General features: G+C 35.5%; 2 protein-coding genes across 2 annotated transcripts; one reads left to right on the top strand and one right to left on the bottom strand.

Moving 5' to 3' along the window:
- Window positions 1-7256: 7256 nt before the first annotated feature.
- Window positions 7257-13445, top strand: LOC136231775 (ATPase 4, plasma membrane-type). Its single transcript, XM_066020777.1, has 21 exons — window positions 7257-7491; window positions 7577-7696; window positions 7788-7886; window positions 7971-8108; window positions 8268-8402; window positions 8500-8679; window positions 8767-8973; window positions 9069-9188; window positions 9266-9385; window positions 9493-9615; window positions 9709-9813; window positions 9934-10078; window positions 10637-10801; window positions 10910-11148; window positions 11298-11330; window positions 11428-11509; window positions 11704-11864; window positions 12224-12409; window positions 12496-12678; window positions 12776-12954; window positions 13037-13445. The coding sequence occupies exons 1-21, from the start codon at window positions 7438-7440 to the stop codon at window positions 13131-13133; spliced, it is 2871 nt and encodes a 956-aa protein (XP_065876849.1). The 5' UTR covers window positions 7257-7437; the 3' UTR covers window positions 13134-13445.
- A 1144-nt stretch (window positions 13446-14589) lies between these two features.
- Window positions 14590-17256, bottom strand: LOC136200643 (protein NRT1/ PTR FAMILY 2.11-like). Its single transcript, XM_065991096.1, has 4 exons — window positions 17098-17256; window positions 16800-17017; window positions 15823-16379; window positions 14590-15750 (listed from the first exon to the last, which is right to left on the bottom strand). Exons 1-4 carry the CDS (start codon window positions 17207-17209, stop codon window positions 14841-14843), a joined length of 1797 nt encoding a protein of 598 aa, XP_065847168.1. The 5' UTR covers window positions 17210-17256; the 3' UTR covers window positions 14590-14840.
- Between the last annotated feature and the right edge of the window lie 1032 nt (window positions 17257-18288).

Consider the following 18288-nt stretch of genomic DNA (forward strand, 5'->3'; position numbering starts at 1 on the left):
TAAACGAGTCATGATCATGAAGGGTGGAGAAGTAGTCACTGACACTAAAAGTGATTGTGAAAAAGCTGACGAAGAAGATGAAGACTCTGAGGAGGTAGAGAGCTACACCAGAGCCGAAAGAATAGCATATAATGTATATTATACTTATTTATAGAGAAACATATATATGATGTGATAGTATATATATATTATTGAGTGTGAATTTTATTCTTTATTTAAATACTCAATAGTAATTTATTTGTACTGAGCCTTATATTTAGATGTAATAGTGAAATATTATTATCTAAGCCTTAATTTGATTACTTAAAATATAATTACATGTCTGAAATTATAATCGTCTAATTATCAAAATCGGGTATTTAACAAAAATAACTCTGAAATTACAAAAGGAGAGGGTCACATGCAAAAGGAGAGTCAAGAGAGAATAACAATGTGGGGCAGGGTAAGACCAATTTCTTTGCGAGATCTAGGGGTGTTCAAAAACCGAATCGAACCGAAATAACCGACCGAATCGATGAATTTCGGTTTTTCGGTTCGGTTTTCGGTCTAATATATTCGGTTTCGGTTTGTAATATTGAAACATATCGGTAATATCGGTTGGTTCGGTTTTTTTAACAAAATAACCGAAATAACCGACTCGAACCGAAATAGGTATTAATTAAATTTATTAAATATTAGTTAACAGTTGTCTACTGTATTATTATTTAATTAGGTTTAAACTTTTAATTTTTGAATGGACAACTGTTCAGTTACTTCTTCAAATTCAAAACCACAACGATTATTAATATGATAAAAGACTTATTTTTATACTCAAGAAGTTTAAGAGTCTCTATAACTCTATATTTTCTACCTATATGTTTATATTCAATTCAAGAAGTTTAAACTTGCAGAGTCTCTGTAATTGAATTGATGTTCCAATTGTTGTATGTGCTGTATATATGGATATTATTAAATTGTACAAAACAGTAACTATACATGTATGGTTTTAAATTTAGTTTGCATATTTGATTTAGTTTTGCAATCCATAGGGTAATGGTGAAACTATTTAATGCCTCTCATCAAATAGTGTGTCCGCAATTATTGGGCCTTATGATATATATCAACATTTGCATATTTAAATTAAGCGTACAAAGTAATTAAAATCCTAAAAAAATTGTTTAACAAATGACATAACCGAAAACTGAACCGAACTGAATACTCGGTTCGGTTCGGTCCGGTTTATAATATTATTCGGTTAGGTTCGGTTTTAATTTGAGGTCTTATTCGGTATTCGGTTATTTCAGTTTGGTTCGGTTTTTAGACCGAACTGGCCGATGAACACCCCTAGCGAGATCCAACGAGATTAAGTATGCTCTTTTTGTAAATAAACCTGTGTTATTACTTATTTATAGAGAAGCATATTTAAGTCCAGTTGACAATGTTCTACCTAGTTCTTGTATTTCTCACATGGAGCGAATACATTTACCGAATGGACCTGTTGTGAGCATGGATTTTTCCGATTCTAATAATGAGATTAAGTTGCATGTGCTCAGCATATTGTAGGTGGATCTCACATTGCGTTGTATGAAATCACGAGATGAAACCCGTGCCTTTTTTTAATGAAAAGTTAACTTTTTAATGGATGGTCGATTGACTACCATGGGTGGCCGATCGGCTACAATGAGGCGAGATGTGCTCATGATTGAGATTTGCGTGTATTGTAGTAGTCGTACGTATTCCCCCTTCTCATATCCCCCTTTGCAAAAATAAGTGTAAAACTTTCCTCTTTTGATTTATACCTTCCATTTCTTCATTTATCACCATTAGAAATGGTACTTTGTAATTTTCTCCTTGGTCCTTTAACAACACAAGCTAAAGAATCAGCAAAATCCCATTGAATCTCTTTGTTCAGATCTTTTTGTTTCTCAATGCGTATAAACATTGGGTAAGCTCTGTTAACCGTTGGAAGTTGATCCATCAATAGAATTTGATCACGAATATGACCAGATTCCAAATTGAAAACTAATAAAAATTGTATAAGGTGTTCCTCATTACTCTGGTCTTATGCTAATTTCCGTAATTCTCCACAAGTATAGGAAATCGATGGATTGAGAGTCGCAAATTCATCATACATTTGCTTGATTTTGTTGAAGAAATCGACAATCGATAAATTTCCTTGACTAATGCTATGTATCACGACGAAGTTGGTCGATTTCCTTCAATCTATCTCTACATGAAGATGCGAAAAGAAAAACATATACTAATTCCTTGGGTAAATTACATCTATGGTCACTGAACTTTACCCATTTTCACATTATGGTCACTGAACTTTATTTCTTCCCGGTATGGCCACTGAACTTTACACTTTTTAACACCGGTGGCCAATCAATTTTAACTAACTTCTCAAAATGATCGTTAACGATCTCAAAATGAAAATATTCAAGAATTAAAGTTGTTCAGAATGACATTTACCATGAAACCACATTTTTTATTTTCGAAAATCAGATTTTTTGGAGCTTTCTTTCTCTAAAAATTCACTTTCTCTCTCCTAACCAAACAACACCCAAAGGACCTCAAAACGAAAATTTTCAAGAATTAAAGTTCCTTAGAATATCATTAACGATTTCGATTTTTTATTTTTAGCCGTCAACTGTCGTTTTGAAACGTTAAGTGGCCACCGGTGTTAAAAAATGTAAAGTTCAGCGGCCATACCGGGAAGAAATGAAATTCAGTGACCATAATGTGAAAATGGATAAAGTTCAGTGGCCATTGGTGTAATTTACCCCTAATTCCTTTCTTAAAGAGTTGATAATGTAAGAGAAAACCAGATGACCTTTCTCTTTCCACCGTGCATACTCAACAGGTTCCTTATTAGTTAGAGCTTCATCTTTAAGAATGGAATTTATTTTTCATTTAGCACTCAACACGAGCAATGAAGACCAACACGATGATATAAAATTCTTTTTAGTAAGAACCAAACTCACAAGTACAAGTCTTGAATTATCATGAGAATGATGAGTATCACGATGCTCTAATCTAACACTCATTATGAAATCAAGTGAATTTTCAGAATCAAGATGATAAATGGATTTTAGAGTTAAAACAACGAAACCGTCAATTGATTCTTCTATGTCTTTCTCTTCTCGTATTTATAGAGCTTTAACGTAGCTCTTTCTGGTCATAACCGATAAATGACGGAGAAGAACAAACACGTTATGCAACCGAACTCGACTTTGATACCATAAATAAATTTAAAGGAAGAAGTGGAATGAAGTTTGGCAGGCGAATGTCCCCTTTAAGGTAAGATACTTCTGCTGGAGATTGATCAGACATTGTGTACCAACTCGGACTCGATTAAGGCAAAGGAGGGTGGATATAGAGGATAGTTGTATCATGTGTGCTACAGATATTGAAGATGTTTGGCACTTATTTGTTCTTTGCCAAAAGGTAATTAAAGTTTGGCAGGAAGCTGGGTTAGCTGATGATATTTGCAGGTTTGGAGAAAATGCGGATAATTTCGCGGATATGTTCTTTAAAATTTGCAGGTCTGCAGATAAGAGGCGTGTGGAGACATTTATGATGATTCTTTGGGACTGGTGGCGCGTTAGAAATGAGAAATCATGGAACCATTCGATGAAACCGCCGTTAGTTATTGTAAGAGATCAATGTAAATGTATTCTGCAGGATTGGAAAATCGTGCGACAGAGACGAGTATCAAGTGGGGGAGGGGTTGTTACGTCGGATTGTGAGAAATGATGGCATTGTCCTCCACGGGGAACGGTTTCTTGCTGCTTTGATGCGAGTTTCTTCACTATTCTGGGACGATCGGGATGCTGGGTGGTGCTGCGTAATGGTGAAGGGGAATTTCTACATGCGAGATCAGCAACGGTTGACAGAGTAATGGATATTAGGGAAGGTGAAGCTTGGGCGTTGTTAAACGCTGTTAATTGGGTTCGGGAGCTGGGGATCAATTCAGTAGTATTCGAAACTGATTCGCTGGAAACTGTCAAAGCTATTCAGTCTGGTCAAGAGGATCTATCCGAGTTTGGTGACTATATCTCTCAATGTCGGTCTAGTTTAATTCAAAATAACAGTTTTCCATCCGTTTTATCAGAAGACAAGCAAACGGCTTTGCCCATGCACTGGCTAGGGCGGTTAACAATCATGCTAGTCTAACTATCTTTGATGTTTTACATGGTTTTATTCCTGTTTCTGCTTTGAACTTTTACCGTTCTTTGGCTCATTAACAACATTTATCTTCAATTTTTTTTTTCATTTATTTCAACCTTGTTTTGTAAAAATATTAATAAATAATATCATAAAAATCAAATAAATACAAGTTTTTCATGTACTGAAAAGTTTTAAAAATAAATTTTTCCTGTATTTCCATAAATTTTTTTTAACAACAGTTGTTATAAATTTAATTAAATACAATATAAAAAATATAATTTAAAGTAAAAAATAAATAAAAAAACTTGGAAAAAGCAAAACAAAAGCCCCAAATATATGTTTCCATATGTGTAAAATTATAGTAAAAGAAAAGGAGTTAGGTGAGACATATACTTCACACCTAAACTGAATTAATAGTTAGGGTTAATTATTAATGATATTCTATTCTCACGACAATTGTTCAGAGGTTTTCGATTAAAAGACAAAAATAATATAGCAAATGTTTAAATATATTCAACATTTGAAAATCAATCAAGTTGAATAATAGTATCTTAATATGAGAACTTGACTACAAGTCTACAGTAAATATAAAAAGGAAAATAAATAATTAGATAAGCATACATAGATAACATAAATTAAATACTAAAAAAAGACAAAAGGTTAGACGGAAAACAGGCAGAGATCCAGGGTGAGTGACTCTCACGACTCACTTTTACAAAATACTTTCAAACCTCTAAAACTTTTTTTTTACTAAAACAAGTCAATTTGGTTGTACGGATCATAATCTTCTAAAATTTCTTACTTATTTATTCTCCATTTCTAAGTAAGTTAATTTTTTTTTAATTTTTTAATATTTACTCTGCTCTCTCTTAACCTACGGTTAATTTTCATGTGTTACAATTTTAGACAAAACAAATGCAATTTTTTTTAACCAGTTGATATAGGATTAGTAAGAAACAAAATATGTGTTTTGTTATGATATCTGGAAATGTTACCTTATCTGTTGGGTTCCCTTTAATTTTAACATCATAATTAATATATTGTTAGGATAAAGTATAAAAATACTTCTAATATTAATAATAAGAAGTCGCTTAAAAATAAGTAATTTTACCCCTAACGTTAAAATAGTGTAATTTTATTATAATATTATAGTAAAAAGCAAATTTAGATATATTGACAAATTAGATCAAATTGAGAAACAATTCATCAAACTGTCTTCTCATTCATGATTTGTGTCATCTACACTTTATATTTGTGTCATTTTATATTCATTAGTAACATATCATAACCATATAAGTAGACGTCAACTAAAAAAAATTTAAAAAATTGTACTGTATTTTGTACGAGTTGGAAAAAAATCCAAATATTCTCTCAAATTTAAAAATATTAGAGGGTATTTGTTTACTCAATTTTCTCATCATGTTTATCATTTCATATTGAAAATGAGAATTTTAGGTGTTTGGTTACAGAATTACCGTTTGTCTTATATACATAAAAAAAATAGTTTTTTCCTAAAGTAGGGAATCACTAGTTTTTGGAAAGCAATTTTTCCAAAAACATACAACAAACAAACTTAACAACAAATATGAAACAACAACAAGCAACTAGTAAATCAACAAAAATATTAATTTTTTTAAAACCAACTGATACAAAATAAAGAACAAACTGTGTTTTTTATAATAATATTTGAAATTGATCGAATTATCTAATATTATGAATAAAATTGTTTTTAGCTATTATTATTAAAAATAAAATTGTTCTTAACCGCTATTTTTTTTTTACACCTTATCCTATATTGGCCCTGTTTGGTAAAGAGCGTTTTGGGATAAAAAGAGCGGCTTTGACCAACTTTAGAGGTTTGACAACTGAAACCGCTAATTGGAGTGTTTGGTGGAGAGAGGTTTGAGAGAGAGTTTTGGGATGAAAACGCTAATTTAGAAAAAACTCTTAAAAGGAGCTTTTTCAATTAGCGTATTGCAATATTAAAATTAATGAGCTTCTTTAACCCTAATAGATAGACTCCCTCTTCTCCTGCGCCAAAATTAATGCTCTTATTCGTCTTTTTGCACAAACCGCTATTATCAATCAGCTAATTTTTACCAAACAGTTCTACACAAACAGCTAATCAAATCAGCTAGTCAAATAAGCTAATGTAATCAGCTAACAGCTAACAACTTATATAATCAGCTAACAGCTAATTTCCAAACAGGGCCATTGTTTTATAAAACTTTGATAAAAACATGAGGAAAGAGGGGGAAGGGGTCAATCCAAAAATAAGAATATAGAATGACAATATTCAATAATTAACAAAATTTGGACCTCATAATTATATGAAATCTCTGTGTAATATCTGTTTGTTTGGAATCGACTTTCCACGTCTTTTTTGCTTTATATCTAATCTAACAAAAACACGACAACCCCTTTACAAAATAAAATAAAGCATAGCCAAACAAAGTCTTATTATAAATTCTTCAACAAAAGTAAAAAGTTGAAGGGCATAAGTGCAAATTCAACTTTATCAAAGAAAAGGGTATTTTACTTTTATTGCTACTGCCCTCGCGTTAACACCACTCGCTGCAATTTTCCACTAGCAGTTCTGGCTAAGTTAAACGCGTTCTTAATAAATCAGCGAGCACCAGTTTTCCCTACTCGAGAGAAACCATAATAAAATGTATTAATAGTAGAATTAACTTTATGGAGCGTTTTTTATTTTTTTAAACGTTAAAATTAAGTTAAATTAAAGGATGTGGCTTTGTGGCTTTACATGTGCAGATTATTACTGGCTTTTTTTGGTGTCTGCATTTACAAAAATTAATATAATATAAAAAAAGAAAAAAAAAACAGAATTTTGTGAAAAATATCAGAAATCCTATAAAAGTATTGAATTTCAGAAAATGCGTGGTGGAGGTACAACTGTGAGATGCATTATTTGTAAGTAAAAGTATATTCAGATAAAGTAGGGGCATTTTTAGAAATAAAGAGTTTTATTGTGGGGGTTTTGGTTATTAATTGATATAAGAGTGAAAAAATACAAAGAAATTGTGGGGTGTTAGTAACACACTCTTTGCTCCTACTTCCAGCGGTTGGTTTTCCCTATTCTTAACACCATTTGCAGATTTGGTGTTGGTGGGTTATCTTCTTTTTGGCTTCTTCAACACTAGTTCACCCTCTAAATCAACTCTTTCGGGATTATATCTCTTAATTTTCTTTTTTATTTTTCATGCTGCCGGTTCAGCTGTGAAGTTTTTTTGCATCTTTGCTGAGAGAATTTTAGGGAGGTAGAGCAAGATGGAAGAGAAAGGTGAAGTTCTGGAGGCTGTCTTGAAGGAAACTGTTGATTTGGTAATAGATCTGTAAACACTTGGAAGCCATTGATAGTCCGCTTGCTATTTTGGGTTAAAATTAACAAGGTTTGTTTCTGGTGCAGGAAAATATACCCATTGAAGAAGTGTTTGAGAATTTGAGATGTAGCCGAGAAGGTCTTACTACTCAGGCTGCTGAGGAAAGGTTAACAATTTTTGGTCACAACAAACTTGAAGAGAAAAGGGTACTCCTTCTCATCTTTGCAAATTGGAACCCGCTTTCAGGGGTTTTGAAATTTTTGTTGAACTAAAAATTTATTTCTGGATGTGTTTCAGGAGAGTAAATTCTTGAAGTTTTTGGGGTTTATGTGGAATCCTCTGTCATGGGTGATGGAGGCTGCTGCTATTATGGCAATTGCGCTTGCAAATGGAGGAGTAAGTACTAGCATTTTAAAAGTTAGCAGATAATTTTGTATGTTCTAAGATTTTCTTGAGTTAATTTTCTTGTTTTTCTTGTAGGGGAAGCCTCCAGATTGGCAAGATTTTGTGGGTATCATTACTCTGCTTATCATTAACTCAACGATTAGTTTCATTGAGGAAAATAATGCGGGTAATGCTGCGGCAGCTCTCATGGCTCGCCTAGCTCCAAAAGCTAAGGTATCTATCAGATTCGAGGAATTTGTTTCTTTTTCTGTGTAATGAATTCTGCAACAGTTTTTGTTTTCGAGTAGTCTGATTTTGGATGAGAACCAAACATCAAAAATTGGAAATATGCGGAGCCTGGAATTTGCCTCATCTCTGACTTTCTTTTCTAAGGTTCTTCGGGACGGAAGGTGGGGCGAGCATGATGCTGCTGATTTAGTACCTGGTGATATTGTAAGTATCAAACTTGGAGATATTGTTCCAGCTGATGCTCGTTTACTTGAAGGAGACCCGCTTAAAATTGATCAGGTAAGGTGCTATTACATGGTGTTTACTATATTGAATTCTGGTTGACTTGGTCTATTCATGGTTGTTTTACTGAATTTGCTCTATTTCTGTTGGGAAGTCTTCACTTACAGGTGAGTCTCTTCCTGTGACGAAAGGACCTGGTGATGGTGTTTACTCTGGTTCCACATGCAAGCAGGGAGAGCTTGAAGCAGTGGTCATTGCAACTGGTGTCCATACCTTTTTTGGGAAGGCTGCCCACCTTGTCGATACCACTAACCAAGTTGGTCACTTCCAACAGGTATGGGGAATGGAAAACTACAACCTTTGTCTAATGCTTTATTTTTCTATTTCTAATAGCATCTTTCTTTTTCAATACATTATGTAGGTGTTGACTGCTATAGGGAATTTCTGCATTTGCTCAATTGCTGTTGGGATGGTAATTGAGATTATTGTTATGTATCCCATTCAAGATCGGGAGTACCGTCCTGGAATTGACAATCTTCTTGTCCTTCTCATTGGAGGAATTCCAATTGCCATGCCTACTGTCCTGTCAGTGACAATGGCTATTGGTTCACATAGGCTATCTCAGCAGGTTGGCTAGGTTCTTGGAAATATATAAGTGGCTTAACAATGAATATCGGGTAATAGTGGGATGATATTTTGATAAGTTTATTGAATGTGAAACAGGGCGCTATCACTAAGAGAATGACTGCAATTGAAGAGATGGCAGGCATGGACGTGCTTTGTAGTGACAAGACTGGAACTCTCACATTAAACAAACTTACTGTTGACAAAAATCTCATTGAGGTTGTTTAGACTGCCATTGCTTGTTCATTACTGATGTTGTAATTCTTGTTTTAAATGTTTCTAAATTAACTTTGCAGGTTTTTGTCAAAGGAGTAGATGCAGATGCTGTTGTTTTGATGGCAGCTCGGGCCTCTAGAATAGAGAACCAGGATGCTATAGATACTGCTATAGTTGGAATGCTGGCTGATCCAAAAGAGGTAATTCACTGTTACATATACCATGTTCTTTGTTTTACTGTGATTCTTTCTCATAATTTGGCTGTAATTTTTTTCCCTGTTTATCTCATTCGTTCCTGGTTCAAAAGGCTCGTGCTGGAATTCAAGAACTTCATTTCCTTCCTTTCAATCCTACTGACAAGCGCACAGCCTTGACATATCTTGACAGTGATGGTAAAATGCACAGAGTGAGTAAAGGAGCACCGGAGCAGGTAATGTCTCTGCACTCTACTTTTTCTGTTGTACACCATGGTTTTGAAAGTATGAACTATATTCTAAGTCCTATCTGCTCTAATGATTTTTAGATTCTTCATCTTGCACACAACAAGTCAGACATTGAGCGCAGAGTTCATGCTGTAATTGACAAGTTTGCAGAGAGGGGTTTACGATCTCTTGCTGTTGCAATTCAGGTGACTCCTGGTTCTCACTTCTCTGATTCTTTACTTATGATTTTCGAAGTTCATATATGACTTTTCTGGTTTCCTTATGTTGTCTTGCAAGATAATAGTTTTTACTGTGTACTTGTGCAGGATGTTCCAGAAGGTAGAAAAGAGAGTCCTGGAGGCCCTTGGCAGTTCGTTGGTCTTATGCCCCTCTTTGATCCACCTAGGCATGATAGTGCTGAGACAATAAGGAGAGCTTTGAATCTTGGTGTAAGCGTCAAAATGATTACAGGTTAGTTTTTGTTTCCCAGTTCAACACTATGGCTCCAGAAATGGGAGCTCATGATAAAATGCCTTCCTTACAGTGCCTCTGTAGGTCCAAAATATCAGTGCTCTGATTATTTTATAATGTAAATTAACATAAATGACGCAATGCACAAGTTTGTATTTCCTGCACCATGCCAAATTGCAGAATTCAATAATGTACATATCATTATGAATACCTAATGCTAGCGTGAACTTATGTATTGAATTTGCTGTCTGTGAAACCTTTCATCTGTTGACTAAATTGTTTCAGTCTTGACAATTTGTGATAGTACTATCAACCGTTGCAAATATACTTTATACTTTAGTTTATGAATTCATTTTATGTGATATACATGATGTAAAATCTACCTGGTCGAGGATGATTTGTGTCTATTTTTATATTCTTCTATTTCAGTGCTAATAGTAAGAATAATTTATATTTTTGTAATGTCAGGATCTAACATTGTCATTCCGGACAATTTCTTTGAACTCACTTTCATTTTTTCTTTTTGCATTGGTTGGTGAACCTCGTGTCTATTATCAGGGGATCAATTGGCCATAGGAAAGGAAACTGGACGTCGGTTGGGAATGGGAACCAACATGTATCCTTCATCAGCGTTGCTAGGACACGACAAGGATGAGTCTATCGTTGCATTACCAGTTGATGAACTGATTGAAAAAGCTGATGGCTTTGCTGGTGTCTTCCCTGGTATTTCACTTTGTTTCTCACTGCAAATTGTTTGCAGTGTGCCCGTGTTATAATCCAAATGAATATACACTGTTCTCTTTCCTGAAATTCTTGGCTTTACTATTTCAGAGCACAAGTATGAGATTGTAAAACGATTGCAAGCTAGGAAACACATCTGTGGGATGACGGGTGATGGAGTCAATGATGCTCCTGCTCTTAAGAAGGCTGACATTGGGATTGCTGTTGCTGATGCAACTGATGCAGCTCGTAGTGCTTCTGATATAGTTCTTACGGAACCTGGCCTTAGTGTAATCATTAGTGCTGTCTTGACAAGTCGAGCAATTTTCCAGAGGATGAAAAATTACACAGTAAGAATTGCATGCTGTCTATGGTATACTATTTTCAATATGTACATTTCTTACCATAATTTTGTGATATAGTACAAATGTACAAGCTGATACTAGCAGCTGGACTTTCATTAGTTTTCAACTGATGCTTTCCCCCCTTCTTTTTCCAGATATATGCCGTTTCAATTACAATTCGTATTGTGGTGAGCTGGAATTCTCTTTCTCATCGAAACACACACACACACACTCTGGAGAGTTTTTCATATTTCCTTACCTTGTCTTACTTGTTTGATTTGACAGCTTGGTTTCATGCTTCTTGCTCTCATTTGGGAGTTTGACTTCCCACCTTTTATGGTGCTTATTATTGCTATTCTTAATGACGGTTTGTTTCTCTCTCTCCCTCTCTTTTAAGCGTGCATGCCTTCTCTTTTTCTGTTCTAGTAATGTTTTGGTACTCTAGGATAAGTTTCATTCCCTTGTCCGATTTTCTTAAGCACAGAAGATTTGTGACAATTTTACACATGGTTGATATAGAATATGCTTCTTCTTGGGAACTTACTGGCTTTGTAATTTCAGGTACCATTATGACAATATCTAAGGATAGAGTGAAACCATCTCCTCTGCCGGACAGCTGGAAACTGTCTGAGATTTTTACGACTGGCATTGTTCTTGGTAGTTACCTGGCAATGATGACCGTCATATTCTTTTGGGCTGCATATAAAACAGACTTTTTCCCAGTAAGATTTTTATTCTTTTGTTCTTGTTATGGTTCTTTGATCTTAAATGATGTATTTGCTGGTAAACTATAGGAGTACCATGGATCGAAGACTTCCAAACATCTGTGATGTGTACTTGTACTGGGATGTCTTGATGCTTTATTCTTTTTTTTTGGGAGTGCATGCTTCATTGCTTGTCTCTCTGTTGCCTGTATGGTATAGTGCGTTTTCTCTCTGTATGCATACCATTAGGAGTTTAGCCGTTAGTGTTGAACTTGTGATGGAGTTCTTAATGTTCGGCAAAGCCGACACTTAAGCTAGTGGTAGAGAACTTGTAATGGGCTATATACTGATAAATTTCCTTCTGTTAATTTTTCCAGAGGGTATTTGGTGTATCAACCTTGGAGAAAACAGCTCATGATGACTTCAGAAAGCTTGCATCAGCAATATACTTGCAAGTGAGCACTATAAGTCAAGCTCTAATATTCGTGACAAGATCTCGGAGTTGGTCTTTTGTTGAACGCCCTGGAATATTACTTGTAGTGGCTTTTGTGATTGCTCAACTGGTAAGCCAATCATCTCTCCGCATTTAGTCAGCTAGGCATCCAACAGTCTGGAAGGAATGATAATCCTTTTGCCTTTTTTTTTGCAGGTTGCTACTCTGATTGCAGTCTATGCAAGCTGGAGCTTTGCTGCAATAGAAGGCATTGGTTGGGGTTGGGCTGGAGTGATTTGGCTATATAACATTATCTTTTACTTTCCTCTCGACTTGATCAAGTTCTTTATACGCTATGCTTTAAGTGGGAGGGCTTGGGATCTCGTTATTGAACAAAGGGTATGCATTGTATTTGGCTTGCTGGTCTTCTTTCTGGATTCGAATCTAATCTGCATGTAGTTTTTTGGATAATGGAATATTTTCCTTTCCTCTGTAGATTGCTTTCACAAGGCAAAAGGATTTCGGAAAAGAACAACGTGAGCTTCAATGGGCACACGCACAGAGAACATTGCATGGGTTACAGCCACCAGACACCAAGATGTTCACAGAACGAACCCATTTCACGGAACTCAACCAGATGGCTGAAGAAGCAAAAAGGAGAGCTGAAATTGCAAGGTACAGAGTGATCTCAGCTAAGCTGCCATTTCAGTGTCTTTTACATAAGTTGTTTATCTGATTTGATATTACGGTGTTGCAGACTAAGGGAACTTCATACGCTCAAGGGTCACGTAGAATCAGTGGTAAGATTGAAGGGACTTGACATAGACACAATTCAACAAGCATACACAGTTTGAGAATATGGTGTGGGCGTACAAGAACAATAAATGACCCCATTTTACTGCTAAGAGTATAAACAAATGCCAATTCTTGCTGCAATATCCTCATCTTTTAGATGCTTTTTGTTCTTGTTTTCTAGTCTCTGATGCTTACCCTTAGGAGGCAAAAGCTCAGCCCTTTTTTGCCATTTTCTGTCTATATTAGTAAGGCTATTGGTTTGTCAGTCCTTTTTCTTCCTTGTATTACATATGAACTCAATTATATAGTTGGGGACGAGAACTTTTCAGCTTCTGATAATCCATTTATAAATTTACTGCTTTCAGTTCTTATTTCTTTGATTTTTTATTGCTGAATTATTTTTGATAGAAACTTGTATCTTAGTGGTTGACAACACCACTATTGGAAATTATCAATGCCATGGAATATATGGCAGAAAATTCAAAAGTTGCTTTCAGTTGTTAAATTAAATGTGATGTTGAAATTGATATACGTGGTTAGAATGCAAGTCAATGAAGTGGCGTTTACCCTTTTTGATACTCTGCCTCTCGCATTCATTGGAGCATTATTGGGAGATGGTGAAGTAACAAAGTAGTCAATTTCTTGAGGGTGAAGGTTTAAATTTGTCTTAACATTTTTGGAGATTTTGTGATAACATGTGGATGTTATCCATAGGAGGATATTCGGATGTTCTGTGAATGTATGTCAAATATTAGGATAATGGTTGGTGCATGTTTGCTTGAATGCTTCAAGACTCTGTTTGGGTTTGCTGCGAAAGCTAGTATGTGATGGTCACGTCTAGGAAGATCCGCACAGATAAGTTCCTAGAATGATAGTACATATGTAGACTTCCTACTGGAATGATTTTCACTAATGAGGAGCACCATTCTAAAATCCTAATATGACTATGAGGAATCTATAAATAAAAGGTCTAAGGAATCCTCTAGGTTTGCTCTAAACTGTAGGCTGGGCAGGCGACACCTTCCTTGTTTTGTAAGAAAACATTCGGACGACAAGACGCTTTGGAGAACCGTATATCGGAGAATTACATAAAATATCATTTTGCATTTTATGTTTTCAATTTGAAATAATTTTGGGTTAATTTTGGTGATTGTGTATTCTTTTTCCAGCTCATGCGTTGTTTTCGCCTAAGTAGGGGCAAAATAAAATAAAATTTAAGCCTAGTCTATATAAAGCCGAGTTTTTGCACTCCAAGCAGTTAAAAGCCGACTCCACCACTATAAAAAAAAGGGCGGCCCGGTCGCACTACGCGTCCCCGATGAGCGAGGGTCCGGGGAGGGGTCCCACCACAAGGGTGTACTAGGGGCAAGCCTTCCCCTGCCAATTTATTTGGCAAGAGGCCGCTCCTAAGACTCGAACCCGTGACCTTTTGGTCACACGACAACAACGTTTATCGGAAACCTTTTGGTTACACGACAACAACGTTTACCGTTCCGAGTCTAAAATTGTTCAGTTAGAAATTTTGAAGATAAAATTTTACTGTTTCTTACTGTAACAGTACACACACTTCCCAAAAACGTTAGGCAATTCATACCATATCTCATTTCTTGAACAAGGAAACCCTTGCTTTTCTGAATATTCTGCGCTATTGTACTTGCTACGAAAGGGACATTCTAGCCTGCTACCTAAATCTGAATTTCTACTTAAACACTGGTGTTTGTTATTTATCCCTTAACATGAACTAGAACTAGTGTACATTAATAATATTAAGCAGAAACCTTTTCAGATTGCTTAGACTGCGTTGTGATTTCAATTGTATGTGCAGAACCATCCTCTCCTCCTTTGTATTTGAACCAATTTGCACATACTAAAAAGTAGGCAAAGTTGAAGGCTCCAATAACAGCTATCATATAATAGTAATAGTCAAGTCTCCCCTTATTAAGATCTTCTGATAACCAGTTTCCATTTGCAGATCCTTCTGTTGTTTTATGGACTATAGTTATCAACAAACTGCTTACATAACTTGCTCCCGCCATACCACAAAAAAACAGTGACCCTGCTATGCTTCTCATGTTCTCAGGAAATTGCTTGTAGTAGAATTCAACCAGGCCTATCGAACCGAATGCCTCCGCTAATCCAGCTATTGCTAGCTGAATTATCAACCATAAACTGGACATAGATGAAATATCACCCCTTCTTGCTGCAATTCCTAGTGTTGGCTTGTTAAGAGCTATAGTCCTTCGCCGCTCTTCAATCACTGCAGAGACTATCATTGTTATTACAGATAGAAGTATGCCAATTCCAATTCTCTGAAGAATTGTGATGCCTCCTTCTTTTCCTGTAAGTCTCTGCATAAACGGGACGAGGATTCTGTCGTAGACAGGTATGAAGATGGACAAACTTAGCATCAAGAAGACAGTATAGGATGCAGCTGGAATCTGGAATTCGCTGTTTCCTAGGCGTCGGTCGCTTTGAACTGCTTGGAAAACTGCATAAGTGTGCTGTTGGACTATTGCAATGTAGAAAATAACAGCTGATATCCATATTGGCAGCACTCTCATTAGGCATTTCACTTCTTCCACCTGCTGCATACTGCAAAGTTTCCACGGATCACGCGGTGATCCGTCCAGATTTGTTTCATCCTCATCAGTCTTAATTGCTGCTTTGTCAAGGAATCTGTAATTAATCAAACCGAATCAATCAGAATCAGGTACTGACATGTATAAATAGTAACATGAAATTAGTTACCTGAACTGATTTGTGTAAGGAAGTTTGACATTGATAGAGTTAAGAGGAATGTGATTGAAAAGGGTGAGCCAGGGTTGATCCACCGGTTTCAACCGCCTTTTCTTGATAGAAACAGCTATAACCTGTGCTACACTGGTCATTGGACTGCCAGTGGCTTTCACTTTGACATATATTTTGGAACCCATGAAGAAAACTAAGCAAGCAATGAGCATTAGGATTGCTGGAATTGCTAAACCAATAGCCCAGCTAACATTGGATTGAACATAGACAATGAGTGTCAAAGATATCATCTGAGCAAATGTGAAAGTGAAGAAGTACCAATTGAAAAAGCTGTTTATACCCCTCTTTCCAGATTCTGTTTTTGGGTTAAATTGGTCAGCACCAAATGCTAAGTTACACGGGCGAACTCCACCAGCTCCTATTATCATTAGCCCAAATGCTGCCATTAGAAATGCAAGTTGACCTGGTGTTGGCCCTTGGCAAATTGGGCTGTCTTTTGCACAATGGGGAGGGTGCAACTTAGAGACTGCTGCTGTTAAGTCAATTGCAAGCAATCCCTTGACAAAATTACAGCAACAAGTTAGATGACAGCAATATATCTAGTATAATATGGATAAAGTCTGAATTTGTACCTAATGTCTTTAGAAAGTGCAGATATGCCAATAAGTTAATGATAAATTTTTATCTTTAATGTTTTCAAGATAGAGCAATTTTGAGTCCAAACACTAGGAGAATCAACTTTTGATGTTTGGAGTGAAAAACATAAACTCAATCCAGGTGAACTTAACTTTCATATTATGTTTAATTCATCCATGATTACTCAATGTTTTGCTTGTATGAATCTAGAATGCCTTGAAACATTAATGGCAAAAGTTTAGCATTTCTTAAATTAAAGTATATCTGTTCTCTCTAAAAACATTAGCCACAAATTAAAACCTTATCCTTACAAATAGATATAGCAAAATGAGTAATAGTACCAGAAAAGACATAACAGTAGAAAACGCCAAGGTGTTATATCGACCAAAGTAAGTGTCACAAAGGTAGGCACCAACCAAAGTACCAAAATTGGTGGTACCATTGAAGACATTGACAATAGTTGCTGCTGTTATGCTCTTCATGTTGAATACAGTTGTTAGATATATCAACAGATTGGCCAATGTTCCAAGAGCTCCTAGCTTCTCAAATGTTTCATTTCCTGAAAAACCATAAAAAAAACATTTACATTAAATTCAAACTCATAATCCACAGAAATGCAACTTCCCTAATTGTGCTTACCTATGATAAAGGGCATGGCTTTCCACCCTCTGTAATTACTCTCATGAACCTCCATGCTTGTTTCTTCAGTTTTGTCATTAAGCATTGTTCTCACTGTGTCTATCTTTCCCATGTTTTCTCTCTTTTTCTAAAGTGAGTATTGGCTGGATGGATAAACGTTACTTTTTTTATTTTATTTTATAATGGAAGCAGAAACAGTGAAATGAAAAATAAATATTATTATAATGATATTGCTAACATTGTTTACTTATTAAATTGCAGATTTATCATTGTGAAAGTCCTTTTCGGGCAAATTAATGCAACTTCCCCTAAAATTAAATCCTGATTACAGTATGGAGTGAGTTGTGAAATTATCGGAATTTATGTTTTACTTAACTTAATTGATTTGAGATATAAAAGTCGTGAGTGGTGACTTAAGTTCCAGTGGGGGACAAAATTAGTTTCAGACAGTAGTTGAAACCTCTTGATTACTAATGAACGAACTATCACAATGATCAGACAGTTCTCATTTGAAACCGATAAAGATATAGTCAACAACCTTTTTCTTTTTTAATATATTCTTTACCGTAAGTTAGGCTAAAGATTCCTCAACTTCTTCCTTTATTTCATGAGTAAATTACAAAAATGGGTCAAATGGGAGACCCATTTACATATTTAACCCATTTACTCAATCTACTACATATCTAGATTGATTTTGTGTGACTTTCCCATAATACCCTCAATATTTATGCGTGTCTATCTCCCTCCCGTCTGACTTCGCAGATTCGATCTTATGCGAAGCCTGCGAAACTAATGTTTGGGTTTACTTGATGAATTTAATTAGCATATGCAAAACTGAATGTGTTTTGAAGCTAATTCACGAGATGGTATATAACAAAAAATGCCAAACAACAATGAATTCTAACATTAAAATCATAACATTATCAAAATTTACAATAAGATTGCCACAATAAACTCCTAACAAATCACTTCATAATTCGCAAACTTCGCAGATTCGATCTTATGCGAAGTCTGCTAAGCTAATGTTTGAGTTTACTTGATGAATTTAATTAGCATATGCGGAACCTGCGAAGCTAATGTTTGGTTAGTTGATGAATTTAATTAGCATATGCGAAGCCTGGATGTGTTTTGAAGCTAATTCGCGAAGTGGTATATAACAAAAAATGCCAAACAACAACGGATTCTAACATT

This window comes from Euphorbia lathyris, chromosome 1, assembly GCF_963576675.1.
Source record: "Euphorbia lathyris chromosome 1, ddEupLath1.1, whole genome shotgun sequence".
NCBI lineage: Eukaryota > Viridiplantae > Streptophyta > Magnoliopsida > Malpighiales > Euphorbiaceae > Euphorbia > Euphorbia lathyris.

Coding starts and splice junctions, on each gene's coding strand:
- LOC136231775 (XM_066020777.1), top strand. CDS start 7,438: ATGGAAGAGAAAGGTGAAGTTCTGGAGGCTGTCTTGAAGGAAACTGTT. Junction 7,887..7,970: donor TTGCGCTTGCAAATGGAGGA/GTAAGTACTAGC, acceptor TTTTTCTTGTAG/GGGAAGCCTCCAGATTGGCA. Junction 9,189..9,265: donor TTGACAAAAATCTCATTGAG/GTTGTTTAGACT, acceptor TTAACTTTGCAG/GTTTTTGTCAAAGGAGTAGA.
- LOC136200643 (XM_065991096.1), bottom strand. CDS start 17,209: ATGGGAAAGATAGACACAGTGAGAACAATGCTTAATGACAAAACTGAA. Junction 16,380..16,799: donor CTACTGTTATGTCTTTTCTG/GTACTATTACTC, acceptor AATTTTGTCAAG/GGATTGCTTGCAATTGACTT. Junction 15,751..15,822: donor CCTTACACAAATCAGTTCAG/GTAACTAATTTC, acceptor GATTAATTACAG/ATTCCTTGACAAAGCAGCAA.